The sequence below is a fragment of the Pezoporus occidentalis genome, unplaced genomic scaffold (assembly GCF_034315485.1).
Source record: "Pezoporus occidentalis ecotype Australia unplaced genomic scaffold, CSIRO_AGI_Poc_V1 ctg15, whole genome shotgun sequence".
Lineage (NCBI taxonomy): Eukaryota > Metazoa > Chordata > Aves > Psittaciformes > Psittacidae > Pezoporus > Pezoporus occidentalis.
The window spans coordinates 7,963,216-7,983,154 of NW_026913316.1; the positions used below are offsets into that span (position 1 = coordinate 7,963,216).

At 37.0% G+C, this 19,939-nt stretch overlaps 1 protein-coding gene across 2 annotated transcripts in view; it reads left to right on the forward strand.

The window, feature by feature from the left end:
- Positions 1-19,939, forward strand: part of RPRD1A (regulation of nuclear pre-mRNA domain containing 1A) — a 42,348-nt gene that overhangs the window by 12,400 nt on the left and 10,009 nt on the right. Inside the window, exons 5-7 of one of the 2 annotated variants that reach the window (XM_062610958.1) lie at positions 919-1,045; positions 1,144-1,317; positions 3,121-3,378. In XM_062610958.1, the coding sequence (XP_062466942.1) occupies positions 919-1,045; positions 1,144-1,317; positions 3,121-3,305 (486 nt within the window). In that variant the 3' untranslated portion in view covers positions 3,306-3,378. Of the gene's footprint in view, positions 1-918; positions 1,046-1,143; positions 1,320-3,120; positions 3,379-19,939 lie in introns of those variants that run through there. The other variant, XM_062610957.1, reaches the window with a different exon arrangement.

Sequence of the window (19,939 nt, forward strand, 5' to 3'; positions counted from 1 at the left end):
TTTCAGTTACTCTTGGTTTTTAGTGGTCTCTGCATTTCTTTTGAATGAACGGTTTCTGAGCAAGGTTGACTAGACCTGAAACTCTTTCACAGTACTTTGGGTTACAGGTGGAGCATTTTGTAACCCTAAGTCAGTTTGGCACTAAACCGGAGTGTATCAACTAGATACCCAGCTTTGTGCACAGCAGGATTTCAGCATTAGTTTTTACAATGTTTCAAGTTCTCATTTGGTTTCCAGAGTGGTAACAAGTAACACATGTATTAGAATAAGGTTATTGTCGATTTAGCAGTAAAATACTTCTCAATGTTGCAATCAAGATGGTTGGGGAAAGTTCTTGTCTACCTAGCATTGTTACAGCTTTTATAGTTCTTGTGGTTTTGGTTTTTTTTTTTTGTTTTTTAGTGATACTGCCCCATCTCAAAAGGCATTTTATTATGGCAAGAATGGCTTCCTTCAAATAATCACAATTTAGTATGTTTCTCTGTAACGGACATCTGGGCTTCTATGAACATCAGCCCTACTTCCAAAAGAAGTGCACTGATCTAGTCTGGTACAATAGTGAAGCAAAGCTACAAAAAAAAATAATGTAGAAAATGTATAGTAAAATGAAAGGTACTGTAAAATTATCAGTAATGCCAAAAATAAAAGACTTGGAAGTAGTCTTGCATCAATAATTTAAATGAAGTATCTATTTTAGGAAGGTGACCTTTAAAACTAGGAACACTGCAGTGTTCTGAGAAATAATGGCTTGACTTTGTTTTATTTCCAGTCTGAGAGGGGATAAAATATTGCTATGCTGACATCATAAATGCTGCTAAAATTACCATCAAATTTATTCCATAAGCTTATTGTGAAATACTGTTTTGTACTAGGATCTGTTTATTTAAACTAGTTTTCAATCTTGCATGCTTCTTTCAGACCACAGATCTCATTAGAGCATTACAAGAACTAGAAAACGCTGCCTCTGGGGATGCAGCAGTTCATCAGAGAATAGCTTCTTTGCCTATAGAGGTCCAGGATGTGTCCCTGTTAGACAGAATAACAGGTGAGGGTTTGGGTCCCAGTAACTGAAATGTGGTTCTGAGAACTTAACAGTATATAGTGAAATACAGCTTTACTTGTTTTTCTCTGCTTGCTTTTTAGATAAGGAGTCTGGAGAACAACTTTCCAAAATGGTAGATGATGCATGTATGTTGCTGGCGGATTACAATGGCAGGTTGGCTGCTGAAATAGATGATAGAAAACAGCTAACGCGAATGTTGTCAGACTTTCTCCGATGTCAGAAAGAATTCCTTGCAGAGAAGGAACATAAGCTGGAAGTGCGTAATGTTTTGTTTTAGTCCATTCTTTGCTAAAGCTTGTTCTTGCAAATGCTTTTAGTTTGCCTAAACAACTTTTCTCTCCAAAAGTAAATATTTAATTGCCACTGTTAGGTCTTTGCTTCCAGCACATTATTAACAATGTTCTTGTGTTCCAAATGTTAAACCAGCTCAACATTAGGTAATGTTACAACTGTAATTGCTTCAGTGTTTGTCTGTTTTTTTCCAGCCTATTTAGTTTTCATTATACATGCAGGCTTAGTTTTAGTAGTGCAGATAGAAAGCAGTATATAGTACCCGTAGCAGTCTGTTTTAACGAGATGAAGTTCTAGGATGTTGAGGTAAACTGCAAGAAAGTTTTTAGGCTAATCAGTGTGGTATAAATGCAGGTTATTTAATAAAGAACTATGAGCCAAGGTGAAGTCACCCAGGGTACTAGTAAAGAATTATGAACCAAGAAAGAGCAAGAACCTTAAAATCAAGTTTCTAAACTTGTGTTAAGACAAGTAAAGTGGCTTTATGCTCATTAGCAGTAGTTCCTTTTGTTTTGGGAATTTCAGGCTGGTAAACGTTCCAAAGTTTTGAAGTCTAAGATCAGGATGTCTTCATGGTACTGTTTGTAGGGCCAGCTGACTTAGTTTACCTTTTTTGTTTGTTTTTTTCGTGTTGTTTTTTTTTTTTGTTACGTTAAAGAAATTGCTATCTTCTGATGTAAATACAAAATACCTGTAGCCAGATGCATTTTCTGAAGCAAGGACTCTGTTTTTACAGTCTTAGAAAATATCATAGCTCAGACTGTGCCTTGCTTCTTGGCCTTTTTATTTAAAATAGCACTGGGAAAGGGACTGTCACCTAATTCTTTGAGACTCTGTTTCCTGAACTGTCTCTCCCTAGGTTTTGCTGTTGTAAGTTTAATTTCTTGTCAAATGAACTTGTTCTAGAAAAGCTTGTTTCATTTGTCAGACTTCTGTCAATTGACATTTTAGTATAAAGTGATCTCTGGGTTGTATCAAGACTTCATTTCTTTCTGAATTAATATTGCTAATCTGTAACTACATTGCTGAGATCCTACCTATTTGTTAAATACCCAGGTATGGAAAGAAACAAGTGGTTATATTCTTAGCAGAACGTAGAAATGTTACTTGCTGTTGATCTGGTTTAACAATATTAGAATTTGAATTCCCAGAGAATTCTTGCTAACTTTAAACTTAAGATGGGAGCTTTAGACCTAAATTTGCAGATACTTTATTTTCTGAAGAAAACGATTTACAGGTAAGTAACTTTGAATAACCAATCTTTCCATGAGTATTTTTTTAATAATAATTTTCTCTAACAGTTGTTTGTAAACAGAAGTGCATGGTTCCCATCAAAATCAAGGTAATGTATGCATTAAGTCTTGACAGAAAATTCTGACAACAGATAAATAAGAGCTATTATGTCTTCATCAATAACTAACTATACTTCTTAATTAGGTGACTTAGGTCTGCTCTGGGTAAGTAGTGTCATCTTTAACTCTTAAATGGTTTTCTTTAACATCTGTCTAGCTTCTGTTGCAGGTGGTGGACACGGACCTATCTTCTAATGATGTCACCATCCATTAGTACACATATCCTGCTAAAAATAAATTTAAGAATCAAAATCTTGTATTGTCTGTTGTTTTTGAAAACCAAACAGGAGCAATTCTCTAACTACTCATACCAGACCCCTGCTGTTTTCATCTATATTCTCACAAACATTACTGAGTTCATACCCAAGATGGATAAGTGTTTATCCAGTGTCATGCCCTTTTTTTTTTTTTCTTAAAACTTTCACATAGTTGTTCCTAAAACTCAACTCCTTTCAATTAGATCATTTGAAATTCCAAATGCAGAAGTTTGGCTGTCACTTGCATTGAAGCTGCCATTACCAAAAGGAAATTGCTGTGGAAACAAGATGTTTTCAGACTGTCACTTTGTAACTTACACTCTAGCTATTGGGTTTACATGAACGTCAGAAGTGAGAAGTGATGGATGTAGGAATTGTCCTTCACAAGCACAATAAAGAACTTTCACTTTATTAATGTACATATATTTTACATTTTAAGTAGGTAACAGGGAAAATGTATTTTGTAATTGCTCTTACCCCTGCTTAGAGCCCTCCTCAAATTTAGGATTGTCCTAAAGAGTATTTTCCCTTCACTTTAAAACTTAAAGTAGTATAACTATTTGAGGCTCACTGTACTCTAGCTCTATTTCAAAACTTGTATGGGATTTATAGATGTCATTCTGTCAGAGAAAATGTAAATTTATGCAGAAAGATTTTTGTAGGATCCCTCTTTTTTCTCAAAACACTGAGAACTAATACCCTGTTTTCTACTGCTTTGGCTGACTCATCCCCCTGTGCTTTCTTATTGTGTCACCCTCCCCCTGCCTGCCCCCCTAGTTTTTGTACAGAAGTGTTGGCTGCTCTGTTGATCTTACTGAGGGCTGATGAAAAGACCTTTCTGTTGTGCAGGCACAGAGGATTAGATACACATAAATGAATATCCAGGTGTGTTCATCTTCTTTTGATACTGTCTGTAGACATTTTAGAATTAACATAGACTTAAAAATACAGGGATGACATGAATAACAGAAGTAACTGATTTACTATTTTTTTCCTATTGCTTTGCTTTTGGCTCTTCCACAATCTCATTGATAACAGTAAACAGACATACTGAATTTCAGATAAAAGCTTTGATAGTTTGAAATCTTAAATGACTTATTAATGAGTGTGGGCAGGGGATCATATGGCCTTTGGAAAAACAAGACCGCCTCTTCTCACCTTCATTTTGATGCTTTGGAAAAATGTAGCATCACTACTCTTAGCATATACTGGATGACCCAATTTCCTTGCATAGTGTTTCTATCAACTTAGCATTTTAAATTGCTGAGCATCTTGTTAGTAAATCTAAATTTTTATGAAGGAAATGCTACTCTGGGAGGCCTTCTGTGTTTCAGCAGCTTGCATTTAATTAAGGCACTTTTATTGATGTTGCTATCTTGCATTCCTGATTTTCTACAGCTGTATAAACTTTCTTACACTCTCGCATCTGGTTATAATTGTGATTTCTTAGCATATTGAGAGAATATTATGTTCTGTGCACTTTTATTTCATAATTGAGCTTTATAGCTCAGTATAGCATGACTTGTCTTCCTGAAGGGTTTAATTTTGTCATGAGATTTTATGGGGAAACAGCAAGCAGTCATCCTAGTCTATAGCTCTGGAGTCAAAGGTTTCTATTTCTATTCCCCCCCCTGTTCCATTTTAATGGTTGTAAACACAGACAAAAATGTAAAGCAAAGAATTTGGGGATGACAGTACTATGACAGGCCTCTTGTGTTTGGATTTTGTTTCTTGATGCGAGGCTGGATAGATACTATTATCTGTTGTTTCCCCCCACTGTGGCCTTTGTATTGTCACAGGGTATAGTGCTTTTCTTGCTGTTTTCTTTTCCTTTAGACCCCTTACACTTGTATGTCAGCTTCTTTCTTTCAGTGCCAGATGAACCTAGGATAATAGATGCAGTCATGCTTTGTACTTTTCAAGTCCACTTGAAATAATTGGGATTCATTTCTTTGTAATCTTGCAGCTAAGCAGCTAAAGTATTTTGCTGATCTTTGGTTAAAGTTTAGGAAGGTGATTTGTAGCATGAATTCTGTACTGCTTTTTACTATGGGTCAGAGTTTGCAGCATCATAGGTGATTTACAGCTCCCTAAATACGGAAGTATCACAGTAACTCAATCTTGAGGTAGAATTGAGCTGTGCTTTATCTGCTGCTAAGAGTGCAGTGATTACAGAACTCATAGCTGGGAAATACCAGCAAGTGGGAAATAAGGTTCATGTGTACTTGTGAGGATTAAGTATTTAAGATCTCCTGATAACATGCTTGGCAGCAAAAGACTCTCTGTAGGTAGTGGTACCAAACAGGCCATGTTGTATGGTCTTTTGGTGTTACGAACATGCACATAAATTTCTGCTCAGTATCAGAGCTTCAGAAATCAAAGCTGGATTGACCGTTCTTCCAGTTCAGGGAGGATATGTCCTCTACTAAAAGGTGTTTGAATTGGTACAGATATTTTGGGGCTGATGGAAACGTAACTTTGGATCCCATGATAATAAAGGAGGAGAGCCTTTGCCAGAATTATTTCCTTTCTTTCGTGAGCCAATTGCAAGTAACTTTCACTTTTTCCAGAGAAGTGTATGTCACTCAACTATCAGGAGGGAAATGTATGCTAAGTTGTCTAATGGATAGGTTCTCTTCATTCTAATTCTCCCCATCCTACCCTGTATGAAATGGAGTATAATTCGGAAACAGGCCTCTATGTTTAGATTTGTGTCGATTGTGTCAAAGCCCTTGCTCATAGGTTGGCTTTGAATGACTATTTGAGATGCTTTGTGTAGTGTGAATTTGTATTCATTTTAAAGTCAAGTTGCTCTGGGGTATTTCTGTCTCTTTAGAAAAGCACACAAACACACACAAAACCCACAAACAAACCCCACAAAACATAATCCCCACCAAAAACAAACAAAACCAAAAAACAAACAAACCACAAAAAAAAAAACCAAGCCATCAAAATATCAGTAAGGTCAGTAGTTTGGATTATCTGCCTGCAGATGATGGGGACAATTAAGCAATCACTGCAATACTTACCTCCTTAAGGTTTATTAGGTTAGAAGTTAAAGGATGTGAGAGGATGTTTAAAATGAAACACAGATTGCATCTTTCATCTGCAATAGAAATAGGCTTGCTAGGCATGCTTACAGGTTCCTAACCTGTCTTTTAAATGTGCAGGTTGTTTTGCTTCTGTGAGCAGGTTTTTTTTCAGTGGCAGGGATACAGTCATACAGGTCAAGTTTTGCAGGAGTAATTTGGTGGATTTGAGTGGAGAACAGCAGCCCTTACCTCAGAGGAAAGTCAAGTGGTCAGTGCATTTTGTTCCTTTGTGCTGCGCCCATTTTATGGCAATACTGCTTATTTGCCCTGTTCCTTTCAACAAGTTTATAAGCTCTCTGTACTTGAGCAGTAAATATCCATTTTTAATTGTGGTTTAACAACTGCAGCCTCAGCTGCCATGGGAACATAGTACAGTTTCTCAGTTCATACCTGAAAGAGTATTAAACTTCAGAACTCTGTTGTCATTCAGAGCAACTGAAACACTTGAAGACTTACCCTTTCTAAATTTAATTACCAGGCACTTGAGTATAAATCCTGACTTTTCTGACAGATAGGTCAGGTTCTACTTTGCTCATCCTTGTAAAATAAGGGTAACCTTTTGCTTCAGTTCATCACATTTTAAAGTATCAGTTCTCACATTGAAGATGCTCTGGCTTTGAAATGGGGTAATAAAAATGTTATTTTGTGTTTGTAAAACCTTTTACTGATTACACTCATTAATTTTGAAGGGTGGCTTTTTGTAGTGTTCATGCTGCAACTTACCCATTTCTTTCTATTTGTGAACGCGATGAGAGGGAAGTATAAGATACTGGGTACTTTAATAACCCTTGAGGTACCTTTTTAATTCCTTGTTATAAAAATACTAGGAGAAGATGTTAGTCTTCTCTAGGTAGGACTTGCTGTTTGTGAGACTTTTAGATAGAATATTCCTGGCTGTTGCAGGCCAAAACCTTCATACTGTTAACCAAAACAAATGGACCCGTTTGTGTCATCCTCAGAAGAGCAAGTTTTGCAGGTATGTAATGGATTCATTTTTTGTGCGAACATCTGAGATGATGGGAAATGGAAAACAATCATCAGTGCTTTATCTAGAGCCTTTTAAGTTTTTGAAGGTCAGCTGTAGATTGGCAGCTGACTTTGCTTTCTGCAGCAGATGTTCCCTTTGATCAGATGTTTGTTGGACGGGGGGGGGGGGGAAGCCCTACAACTGGATGTAAGAAATACCGAAACTGCAACACATTTTTATGTCAGTAGTAGCAATGCTTTTCAAGTTAAGGCTACACCTTTTCTACAAGCTTTCATTTCCCGTGGTAATACTGTTGCTGTTTATACTTTTTAAAATTTTGATGGTTTTGTCACTAGACCAATTAAATTTTAAGAGCATACTTTTTTTTTAATCTGTATTGTGAATACAGGGCCAGCAGAACTGTAAAGCCTGCTTGTATCTGTCCCGCAACTAGAAACTTGGTTTTGGAATTGTTATCTTGTCAAAGCTACTGTAAACTCTAAATAGAAATGTAAGACTACGCTGGAATGACAGGTAGTAAGTACACAAAGTGATCATTGGACTTTCACATGCAGTTTTGACAGTTACAAAAGGAAATATCTAGTTTCAGAAAAGAATTGTGGATGGAAAGGAAAAAGGAAGGGACGCTATTGCAAAGCTTTGCTCCACAGTTTGAGGTGACTCAGAGAAACTGATTAGAAATCTGTTGCTTTAGCTGATGTATTCTGGTAATTTCCCTTAGCAGGAAAATAAGCCAAGGTGTATTAAAAGATAATTATGTTCAACTAAAATGCTGTGATTCTTAGTGTTCTCTTTTAAACTGTGCCCTAATTAAAGCCTATGTTGTTAGGCTAGTAGCCAGACATTGCACTTGGAAAATTTTTCTGCCATCACTAGGATCTAGAATGCTTATAATTTTTTTGGTCTAACAAGCTTCTAGTTAAGAGGCAGCACCACACTCAAGTTGCTCTTTACTATGACTTATATTGGTAGTTAAATTTTTTTTGTTCTGCATTTCTGATCATAATTTGGCTGGTTGGGTGGAAGGGCTGAACAGAAGTGCTCGTAGGAATCTCTGACAGAAGAAAGAAGAGAAATGGCTAGAGTATCAGCTCACTTTTTCTCTCAGCTTTGCTGAAACAACTATCTCAGTTAAAAATTTTTGATGCCTCAACTTAGAACCAGCATAGTGTTCGACAGAAAAGTGACTTGTGTAAAATCTGGTATAGAATACGGTAGCAGTCACGCATTTGTGAACAGGGCTGATACCTTTTTGAAGAATTTGTGCACAGCAAGGAAACAGTCTACAAGTGGAGAAAAATTAGGTTTTTATGAGACGGCATTTAAAGAAAATTTGCATCAGTGCAGTTACGGGAGCTCTTGGGCAGAGTGCTCCTATTTACCTCTGTCCTCACATATATGTAGGAAAATAATTCATCAGCTTCTGTGATAGTCTGAGGTGCAAATATTTTCAGAGTCTGTTAATAAAGTATGTTTTGTTACTAGGTGTATTTTGTCAGCGTAAGGAAAGTACTTACTGGAAGAAATGTTACCTGGTACTAACTGAATTAGTAAGTCTAAGTGATATTTTTATGACAAAACCTGTTTGCGTTTTCTTTTTTAAAGCGATTTAGGGTTAAATATACTTGTTTTAGAATATTTCAGCATTTTGTGGTGTGTAAGTGCACTTTCTATGCTGATTTGGATTTTTTTTGACATGGAGAGCTTGAAATACATGAATAGATGAAATTCATTTATTGCTAAGTCCCTCAGTTACAGGTAAAAAAATCACTAGAAATAGAACAACACTGAAGAATTCATGTGAATTTCTCATGACTGAAAGGGTAGTTTTTATTTTAATAATTCTGTTGTCAAAACAAAATTCTCTGAGTTCATCCAAAACCAAATGAATGAGTTCATAGCTGAACTTCTTTAATCAGGTACTAAATTATTTTTGTTTCTCTAGTTTAAATTCATAGTGTTTTTATGTAATGGTAATACTAAACCAATCACAAGGTTTATCATGACCATTTTCCACATATTTTATGGTGTATGCTTTTTTTTAAATAGATACTGATCTGAAAAACACATTGGGCTTTTCTGTTAATTATAAATTCTCCATCTACAGTTCTTAATAAAGATACAAGTAAATAGACAAAATGAGCCAACAGGTAGTTTTAACAGATTATGGTAGCGATGTCTTTTTGTTTAACCAGTAGCTCTCCAGTGTGCCCTTTTAAGTAAGCTCTGCTAATTGTGTAAGTAACAGATCATGGAAGTTATTAGCTTTTACCTCTCTTCAACTAAGGCTAAATATAGAGCGCAGAAATACTGTTCAGTAGGACTCTAAACTGAATTTTATAGATGAAAAATGCCACACACCAGTGTCTTAAGTATAGTAAACCTATGGAATTTACTTAAAAAAAATTAAGTTCAGATATTCTATAACATCAGATACTCCTGGTTCTTAAAAATAGTTCAAAGAATAATAGGCTGTTTCATGGAGCAGGAGGCCAAGAGACCCAGCTGAGAAAAGGTTAAAACTTTCAAGGAAAATAAGGCTTCTCTTAGCTGGGCTGTTGCTGAAAAATTCAGTTCTTAAAAACTGTCTATCTTTCTGTTAAAGAATACAGGTGAAATAGAGTTTTTAATAATGTTTCCTTTCAGCTAGTAGCAGCTTTAGTTTAGTTAATACTGGCCTGGTTATGAAAATCTCCAAGAATAATAATAGCCTTTTTCCCTTTAGAAGCCAAGCTGGAAGGCTTACCTCCATACTGAATACATGCATACACACACACTATGTGTGTACTCTGAATTAGAGGGGAATAGGAGGAAGAGAACTGGGCTTTCATACCTTGCTGCAGCTACCTGGTAGAAGTCTTTATGCTTTTGTTGATTGGAATGGGAAGCTGAGATTTACGATCGTGTATATATTTATACACACCCAAAGACTTACTTTTTTCTACAATGTTATTTCAGAGTGGTGTATAGTACAGATGTTTGCAAGGGAGAACAGCTTGGAAGCTATGAATTAAAGCATGGTTAAGGACAATGTCAAAACACTAGATCTCATTATTGTCTGTCTCTTGAAGCCCTATGTGTTAGGGTTTTTTTTTTTGGGAGGGTGTAATGGAACAGCAAGAGAGCAATTGGGAGAGGTATTTCAGCATCATTGAGAAAACAATGTATTCCACATCTGTTGTGCTTGCTGAGAATTAGCTTCTTAGCTGGGGAGAAATGGAAGTTCTTTGTCACAGGAGTGCTCACTATCACACGATATAGGTGTAAAATGGTCCTTCCCACTTGCCTTTAATTCTAGACCAAAGGAATGGCCAGAGTACATTTACAGCTGCATTCAGTCGCAATGTTTTTCAGTTCTGCCAGAAGTAAAAGGATACTGGAGTAGTCTACTTCGGAGTTGGTAAAGTTTTTCTGCTGCCAAAATCTGGAATGCTTTGGACTAGCAATGATGAAAATAAGGAGAAATAAAATGCAGGGAAACAACTCAGGATGATATATAAATCTTTTAAATAAACTAATTGTCTTGGAATCTTATTCTGCTAATACAGTATGAAGATACATCTCTGAGATAAAAAGTGAATTAAGCTGATGAGAGAGGGCAGAACATTTTTCTAACGCTTCTCTGCTATTGCTGGCAGTGACCAGTGGAAGAGGGGGTGGTGAATTGCTGTTACTGAAAGCTTATAGGTATTGTGCTATTCTGATTTCTTGGAAGACTTGACTGTTGCAGTCATGCTGTTAGTCTATCAGTTCTTATTTCATTTATCAGGAAAACAATAATTCAGTTCCTTAGAATTCCAACAAAATTAATTTTTTGACTAAGTGGCTGAAAGAGAGGCCGAAGTGAATGTTTCAGTAGCTCTTTTCCCCTCAGTCTGCTTATCCAGTCAGCCTCTGTAGCATGGAACCATCCATAACCTCCACTGCCTTTTGACACAATAATAGCTGTGCAATGTAGAAGACATCAAGGGGTATTGGGATGGTGAGGGGAGAGATGGAGGGGGCAGACTGGGTGGGAGATACTGTGGGATGGAGAGTAAGACTAACTGGGATGGAGTTGAGATGTTTAGCCATTTCTTTACAAGAATCAAAAAGCATCATTCACTGAACACCCTTTTACCACTGTGCTGCCTCATCTTGAATAAATGCTACTATGGAGGATGTAAAATACTTGCATGTGATAATAGGATTGAAACAGTATTTCTCTGAAAGTCAGAAAAGCCAATGCTGTGAGCTGTTCTCTCCAATATCACTAGCTGCTTTATTTTCTTGACTGATTCAGTATGAGAACTTGTTCTTCACAAGGGCACCTTTCTGTTTGATTTTCATCATCTGTGAAAGTACAGTGCTCCATCAAGAAGAAAGAAGAAAAATCTGCTGTCATAACTTTTTTCAAATTGAAGAAGAGCTTCAGCATTTGAAGTGGGATGGTACACATTTCAATGGGGATATTTGGAACACCCTGTTGTCTAAGTGTCAAAAAGGAATTTTAGTTACTTGTTCTTCCACGTTTACACTACCAATTTAAGAAAAAAAAAACCAAAACAACAGAACACATTTTTTAGGACCATGAGAATGTTATCTTTGAGGGGTATAGGTGGTAGAAGAATGTACTGTGACATTTGTGACAGAAAATTTAGAGAATGTAAGAGACAAATGTGGTTTACTTTTTTGTTAATGGACAAGATAAGGACTCTAAGGAAATAAATTGCTGTTAACAGTATTATTTGGCCACAGCCCTATCTCCCTGAATCAGGCTGGTTTCTTAGTGCAACAGCCATCAATTCTCTCTCCATAGCTGGTTTTCTTTGCTGCAGCACATACATTATTTGTTAGTGGGGGCAAGGGAGGGAGCTGAGAAGTAGGAAGAATGGCACATGCTTTATTAAATAATTGTAGAAGTTACAATAGATGTGCACCAGAGGATTGGAGTATTAATTACTATTTTGTATGTTAGCACAAGTCCTGAAGTATTTGAAGCTATTCTGTGGGTCATTTAAGTGGAGGCCAGTGCTAACTAATAGAAATCACTGTAAAATGAAGTCTTTGATCTTCCTGCAAGTTAGATGTTTCACTCTGTGTTTTGAATCTTATTTTGGGGGTTTTTCTTTCTGTTTTTTTTTTTCCTCCTCCCCACCCATCCAAACTAGATTTTTATATGCTGCTTCATTTTGAGTCCCTGTAAACCAGATGTGGAGATTCAGTTTCACAGTCAGCACATGCAGTGGTTTTAAAGCTCTGCTGCATGCAGAGTTTTGGAGTAGGAAATGTGTAGTGACAGTTACTACATTGCAAGACAGAATAAAATTTTGAAACACACAGAACTGAAAGTTGGAGACAAGCATTTGATCTTTGAGTTCCACCATTCCATTCAAAAGATTTTTGTTTTGAGGTTTCTTCTGAAAATAGCACACTAACCACGTGGTAAAAATAGCAATAAAACAATATGAAGAAGGCTGGAGAAGCAAGATTTATATCTGATTGTGGTCCTAGTGGTCAAGTAGATGCTTACTTTGCTCTAGTTGCTCAAATGCTGGGTTGTTATTACCCCTTTCCATTTTTAATTATGTATTTCTCTTCGTCCTTTGGTTCTCTTAGTTACTAGCACTCAGATAAGGTTAATTTTACTTCAGCGCAAATACTGCATTCATCAGACAGCAAAGGAGGTAGAAGGCCAACATTGTGTGCAGAGTTGTGCCTGTGAAAATGTTCTTGGTTTTTCTGTGGAGTGCTGAGCTCCTTATAACTTCTTTAAAAACAAAGTTCAGCTGTCATGGTATCAATAAATGTGAACCCTGTGATTGTGGAGATGGTAGAAGCAGAAGACTGAGCAGACGGTGAAACTCCTCCACGTGTTACACTTGGCAATGTTTCAAACGCACAGGGTTTTAATGCAACTTATTTCTAGGTTGCTAGTAACTACCAGAATAGGAGGAGTGATTCTGCAAGGGCAGTAAATGGGAAATCAGGCATTTCCTGCATCACATCCCAATTTGTTATTTGTAATCTCACCCATCAGTTTATTTCTTCTTTTTTTTGTGCTATCACTTGCTCTGCTTTCTCAAACCACAGTCACTAAGAAAACACAGAGCACGTTGCATTTGTATATAATATCCTTTCTTTCCCTCCCTTCATCTTGTCTTTGTTATCTTACACATCAAGACTCAAAGTGAACCTGAATCTGGTGCTATTTTGGTGCCTAAGACTTCAGAATATCAAGGTGAAACTTGCTTAAATTCTGGATGTGTTCTAGAAACATCATAAAATCTCCCATTTTAAATTACCTGTTTTCTGATGGATATAATTGGCATCCATCATCCATAGCAAACTGTAGTCAAGAGGTGGTGGCTCATTTATAAGGTCAGCACATTTTGAGCAGACTATACCATCATTGTACCGACTTTATTCTGGAGTATTTGACCTGATAATCATTTGGCATCCAGGAAAAAAACAGGGGTTTAGCTTAACTGGTATTTCATCAGTAGTTTCCAGGCATATCTTTTTCAGTCTTTCACTCATCTATGATTCCATAATAACTATTTTAAGCAACATGTACTGTATGGGTACCAGTAAATCATGTTTTCTTCTTTCCCTGTTTTCTGCCTTCTGCCCTAGGAAAACTTTTTTGGTTGTTGGTGATTTTTTGTTGCTGCTGTTGTTTTTTAAACCAATGGTACATTAAACAACCTTTGGTTTCAAACGATTTTGCTCTAGAAGCTGCACCACTGTAATTAGTATTACAGACACTAACTGTTTAGCAAAACAATTTAGCATGCTGCCTTGAAAGCCAGGCATTTCTTGGGCTGCTGTCACAGGTCATGTAGTGAATTGAGTGCCGTTTCCAGTACAAAAACACATCATTTGGCATAGGATGATATTAGATGCAGCCTCTGTAAAGAGAACTTGTTTTTTGTCTATGTGTGTACCTATTAATTTGCTCTTCTGGCAATAACACAATTACTGTGCTTAGCTTTGGCATTATCTGAAGGTGTAGGAGTCGAAAGTCCCTATTTACGATATTCTTATCTGTGGAACAAATGAGGTGTTCTTGCTCAGCAATGTTATCTCAAACCCTTTTTATCCTGAGGTTGTGGAATAAAGCACAAACAGTGAGTCAGACACAAACCCTGGCAGAAAGTACAGTCACTATGTGCTGGTTTGGTTCTGGGGAACCTGTGTGAACTTTTTCAGACAGCATGTTCCTCTCAAAAACTAATAATTCCTGGTTTTCTGCATTTCTTCCTGTGCAACAGTGCTGTCTTAGAACATAGTAAGAAATTTAATGTGAATAGGCTATCTTACACAAGGTAGTCTTTAAACCACTACTCACTTAGGTTTCCTGGCTAGCTTCTTGCTTGTAATTTGTATGGATTGTCAATGCATTCTCCACCTGCAATGCCTGTAAGCCAAAGTCATCCTAATGGCATTCAAAATGTAATGGCCTGTTTCTTCTGCAACCATCTTGTACCCATGTTCTCAGCATTTCTAGGAAGAAGCACCTTGAAAGTTCTATTTTTACCTCCTGGCTGATTAGTTCCTTCTGCATTACTGGAAAGAAGAATCCAGGCCTATTTTGTGGAACACCGAGATCTTCCTTTATTCCCTACTTACACTCTGGTAGAGCTGTTACACTTAGTGCTAATCCTTGAGTCACAGAGGGGTGTTGATTTATTACTGGGCTAATTTGTGTTACTAAAATTGGGCTCCAAAGGATCATACAACTGCTTTCAAGGCAGGTAGTTGAAAATTCTTGTTTTGATGTATATGCAAAACATAAAATTATTATTAGCATTATTTTATTGGGTATTTTTTTCAAATCTTATGGTTCAAGATAAAGAAGCATGCTATCACAGTGCAGACTAGAAGCATCTCATGTATTCTATTCATGTCCTTGAAGCTATGCTGGATGTCAGTGGAAAATTAATGTTCTTCTCATGCAGTGTGATCAGAAAAGTTGTACACATTCAATAGCATCTGTAGGTTTTAACTTCATGTTTTGGTTAAACAGTAAGCAGTAACTTCTGGGCTTTTTTGAGGAAGAACTTTACTGTGAGGGTGACTGAGCATTGGGATAGGTTGCCCAGGGAGGTTGTAGTCTCCTTCCCTGGAGATATTCAAGAGCCTTCTGGACACAATCCTGAGCAATGTGCTGTAGGTAACCCTGCTTGAGCAGGGAGGTTGGACTGGATGACCCCCAGTAGTCCCTTCCAGGCTCAGCCATTCTGTAATTCTGAGGATAATTCTGTATGTGGGCTGTAGAATAATCTTGATCACTTGAACTGCAGTTTTGGAGCTACCTGTAAGTATTCTTTGTCTGAATAGCTAGCATCCAGTTAGGTAATAACTAAAAGAGCAAGAGAGTTTACAGGAGCTACTCTTAAAAATACCAAAAGTTATAAAGACTGAGATGTGTAATCTAGGCTTTAGCTATCTTTGTTTATAAAATGCTGAGCACAAACTGAGCACAAACAAAAAGATTTGCATCTTTTGATAAAGATTTAGCATTTAAATATGTATTTGTTAATTTAAGAAATCATAATTTTATTATGTGATTTAAGATTTAGAGTAAATTCATTTCCTCTGTGTTTGTGTGAGTTGGTGTCCAAGTTTAGTAGGAGAAAGTTGCTGGAAAATACTGTATTTCATTAAAGCTCCAATAAAAGCAAAGCTTTCTGTGAAAAGTGTAAACGCACAGATGAACTGTTATGAGGGATAGTAGGCAGGCTTTCTGTGCTGTAGTGGAAGAAGGGACACTGCAATTCTGACAACTGAGAGGTCCAAAGCTGCACTAAAACCATTTCTGCAGGAGACATGTTCTACACAGCCTGCAAAATGTTTAATGGCAGAAAAGCTTTCTCTTATACTGCTGCATACAGGCATATTTGTTAAAGCACATTGCCCACCTTTTCATGGCATGTGTGTTTAACAATACTTTTCCTTCCAGTATTTGAGTACCTAAGCATGCTTTCATGCTACATCACACAGCCTTTGCCATGTTGCACAATGAACTTTGTCCACCAGAATTCAGTTGATCTAGAAATGCAGTGAAGTATGTCCTACACAGTTGCAGATTTCAACCTACATTTGAAAGATGGTGGGGAGAGGTTTTTGCTGGTTTTACTTAGCCGCGTTTCCTTGGCTCTTCTTGATAATGTAACTGCAAGCAAGTCCTTTTTCCTGAACAGAGAGAAGCATGGTTTTGTAGTTTGTTCTTTTTCTGCTGTGAAATGGGGGATGGTTGGGCTCTGCATCATCAGCTGTTACTTGCACTCTCAGTGAGGGTTCCTCTTGCTATGTTCTAATATCAAGGACATGCTAGAGCTGACTGGGAGTCACTGAGGGAGTCATTTTGGCTGCTAAGCTCCTTCAGCTTGTGCTGCCTGGCTAGCTTGATTTAATTTCACTTGCAGGTGTTTTTTTTAGGGTGCCAGTAGAGAAGTTGGCTTTTGCTTTGCAAGATGTTCCCTTTAAAAAGAAAAAAAAAAAAAAAAGAAAAAGAATGCATGGTGTCTTATGGCCATTCTTTAAGATGGTTTCTTTAAAGTCTTTATCTTTTATTATAAGTCATGGTTAAGTCATAAACCATTTGCCATAACCATACCTTGGATTTAGTGCTGTTTCCCCTCCTGCATGGGTGAAGTGTTGCCCTTTTGCATGATGGTTCATTGCAGAGTGAAAGCAAAGTGGCATACTGAGGCCTAATACTCGAGACCTCTACCTCATTGCAGGCTGGAAACATACACCCAGAGGGTGTTTATGTTGTTCATCATAAACACTTAGTCTACCCTGCAGCTGATCATCTCCAGCAGACCAGAAATCTCAAAGCATGTCCCAGCAGGCCGATTTTGCTGTGCCAGCCAGTTCTTGCCTGAACTTCAGCTGCAGATTCAGACCTGCTGGTTTTGTTTCTCTTGGTGAAAGTCCCACTTGTCAGATCTAGGCATAGCTTGTTTTTGTTTTCAAACTTCATGTTGGTAAGAGATCTGGAGGGATGAACTTATGGACAGACCAATTTTAACGGTTCACTGAACAAGTAGAAATGAGATGGACAAGTATTTTAAACGTTCTTAAATTGTCCAGCAAGCCATGTATATGCAATTTGTATTCAGTTCAGTTTGCCACAGTGATAAGCCGTTTTGGGTAGCAAGAAAATTCTATGGGAATTTGAAGCAGCTCACTATCAAAATGAGACAGATATAATTACTCTGCAATTTGGACATCAAATCTGATAAAACCCACATATTTCCCTGCTTTACTGAGGTATTGCAAGGAGAAACAGAATTTTAAGAGAACTTAAACTCCTATTTTAGTCTGTCTCAATGGAAGTAGACCCTGAGTTTTTCTCTAGAACCTCGGATAAAAATTTCAAACAGTATTAAGTGTAGGAGAGTAGATTTTATATTAATAAAAGAGAAATTTGGATTATCTGTCATACAAAAAAAAAACCCAGGGTAATGTACCTGGTGAAGGTTTATCTAAGTCACTTGCATACTGATATACAGGAAGCATAGGGCAAAACACAGAATTTTAATGTAATTCCATTTTCTTCAACACTATGGAAACCCAAATAATTTAGGAAATACAGCAAAGGAACTGATGAAGAAAAGTAATTGTGTTTAGATACTTTATTATGCCTATTAAATAGCCAGAAATCTCAGTTGTTAGAATCTTCATCAGGAATATCTAAAATGCTGTACTGTGCAAACAGTTATTCTTCCCTGTATTCTTCTCCATTCCAGAATTACACATTTATTTAAAATCGGATAAAAATTGAAATAATTAAGGAATTTTTTACCTTATTTCTTCTGTGACACCTCTACTGAATTACTCATTATTTCACGTATAAATACCTTATTAATGAATTACTCTAACAACCTTTAATTTATTATGTTCTCCTGATGATGTGATCTTCACTTCATCCATATTGGGGTAAAAATACAGACCTGCAAAACAGAAAACCCCACAGGTTCTCTTAGAACTTACATATAAACCAGGGTAATAATTTTAAAGACCTTTTTAATGAAGTAAAGATGGCTTGAAGGTATGCAAGTTGCTTTAAAAAGCGAAGACATTTTACATAGGGATGATTGCTAACCTCTGAAACATGTTTTCTTTTATCGGTAGATCAGAGAAGGGTGCGTATTTGCAGGGTTATTGCAAGCTGTAGGCTTTTGGAAGGAAAATTACTCATAGTGATAAAGAAAACCAGGAAAAACACTAAATACTCTGCTTTCTCTCCAGACTTTCTTCTCTGGTTGCTTGTAATTTCTGCCCTGACAATCTCTTTTACACCATTTTTATTATATAACTAGTTATTTGAGCAGTTCAGTATTGCATAAATAATGTAAAAAATGGGGAAGTGTGCAAAATTTCTACCTGAAATAGGTTTGGTAAGGGACTTCTACATTGTGAATTTTTCTTGTAATAGCTTCGTGCTCTCTATTGGTATCACTTCCCCTATGCAAAACTTTCTCATCATAGTATTTTAATACTAAAGCTTGAGGGTAATTTTTTAAATGGTAGAATTAGTACCTACATGCATTGTTAGGAAATTAAGATTCTGCTCCTTTCTTGTTGGCTGTAGAAGGGTTGTGATTGCTTGCTTCACGCATGGTAGGGTTTTCGTTAGAGATATTCCCACAGGACACAAGGGGCGGCAGTTTCAAGAAGTTAGAATATCTACTGCTGCGTAACTCTTCCTTTCCAACTTTACTTTCCTCACACTCCCATCCCCATCACTGAACAGTGCATTTGAAATATATATTTCACACTCAGAAGAGGAGAGAAAAAACAAAATTACCGTGCAGCATATCAAAAGTTTCTCATTCTCATTAGTCACGTAAACCATATTCTCGAGTGACAGTGAGCACTTTCAACTACTATTAAATCAAATCAGGCTTGTGGATACTTATCTCTGAGCTGTTTTAAATCCTCTGGTTTTGAATTCATGTCTCTAAAACGAATGTTTCAACCTACTTAATGAAATTGTGCAAATGAGTTGAGAACGAGTTGACAAGCGTAATATGAAACTCCCTAACTGATGCAATTTATTAGAGTGTACACACACTGGATGATCCCCTGGCATTTCTTGGCTTATTTTGAGAACCATTCTCTAAAAATTTCTTTCAAGAAGTAGCCACATGCTCTTCAGGTAAGACTGCTCTGGAATTGTAAGGTGATTGTTCTTCACAGCTGTCTCTTCAGGTTGGATAGGAGTCACTCATGAACTGGGAAAAGAAATAAATAAAAATTGAAAACATAGTTTGAAGAGCTTGTTCAAAATGTCCAAAGCAGGTTTTGCACAGATAGACCTGCACTGATAGATTACTCAAATGAACAAGGTCAACAGCCTGGGCTCACCTGTAGCATAAATTTGAGGACCTCCATCTGTATTATTTATTTCACTTGAAATGTAGCTAATACCCAATCTCAGGTCAATAAAATACTTCTGCTTCAAACACTTCTCATTCATTTCCTTTCTTACTTACAGGTTAACACTGAGTGGCTCTACTGTGCAGTTGCAAAAGCTGTATACATTAGCCTGCTTTAAGTTCTCTGTTGCTTGATTAGTCTGCTACTAGTACTTAGCCTTGCTACAACAAAACTAGTTCTCATGCTTCTACTTTACGTAGATCTGTCTTTCACAAAAGAAGAAGGTCTGAAACAGTTGTCTCTTGACAAGCTCTAGATAAATCCCCTACCTAGCTACTTTCATTCTCAGATTCCCTTTTCATCTTCAAGAAGTCTTGGCTTTACTGAATATTCATACTTTCAGATGTGTATTTGTCCGTGTTAAATGATAAATGTCAAAGTCCACTTTTTTTGTGGTTCAATACCCACAGCATTAGCTTTAGAGAGATGAGTTGCACATGTGGAATTTAAAGTTGGAACTGAGA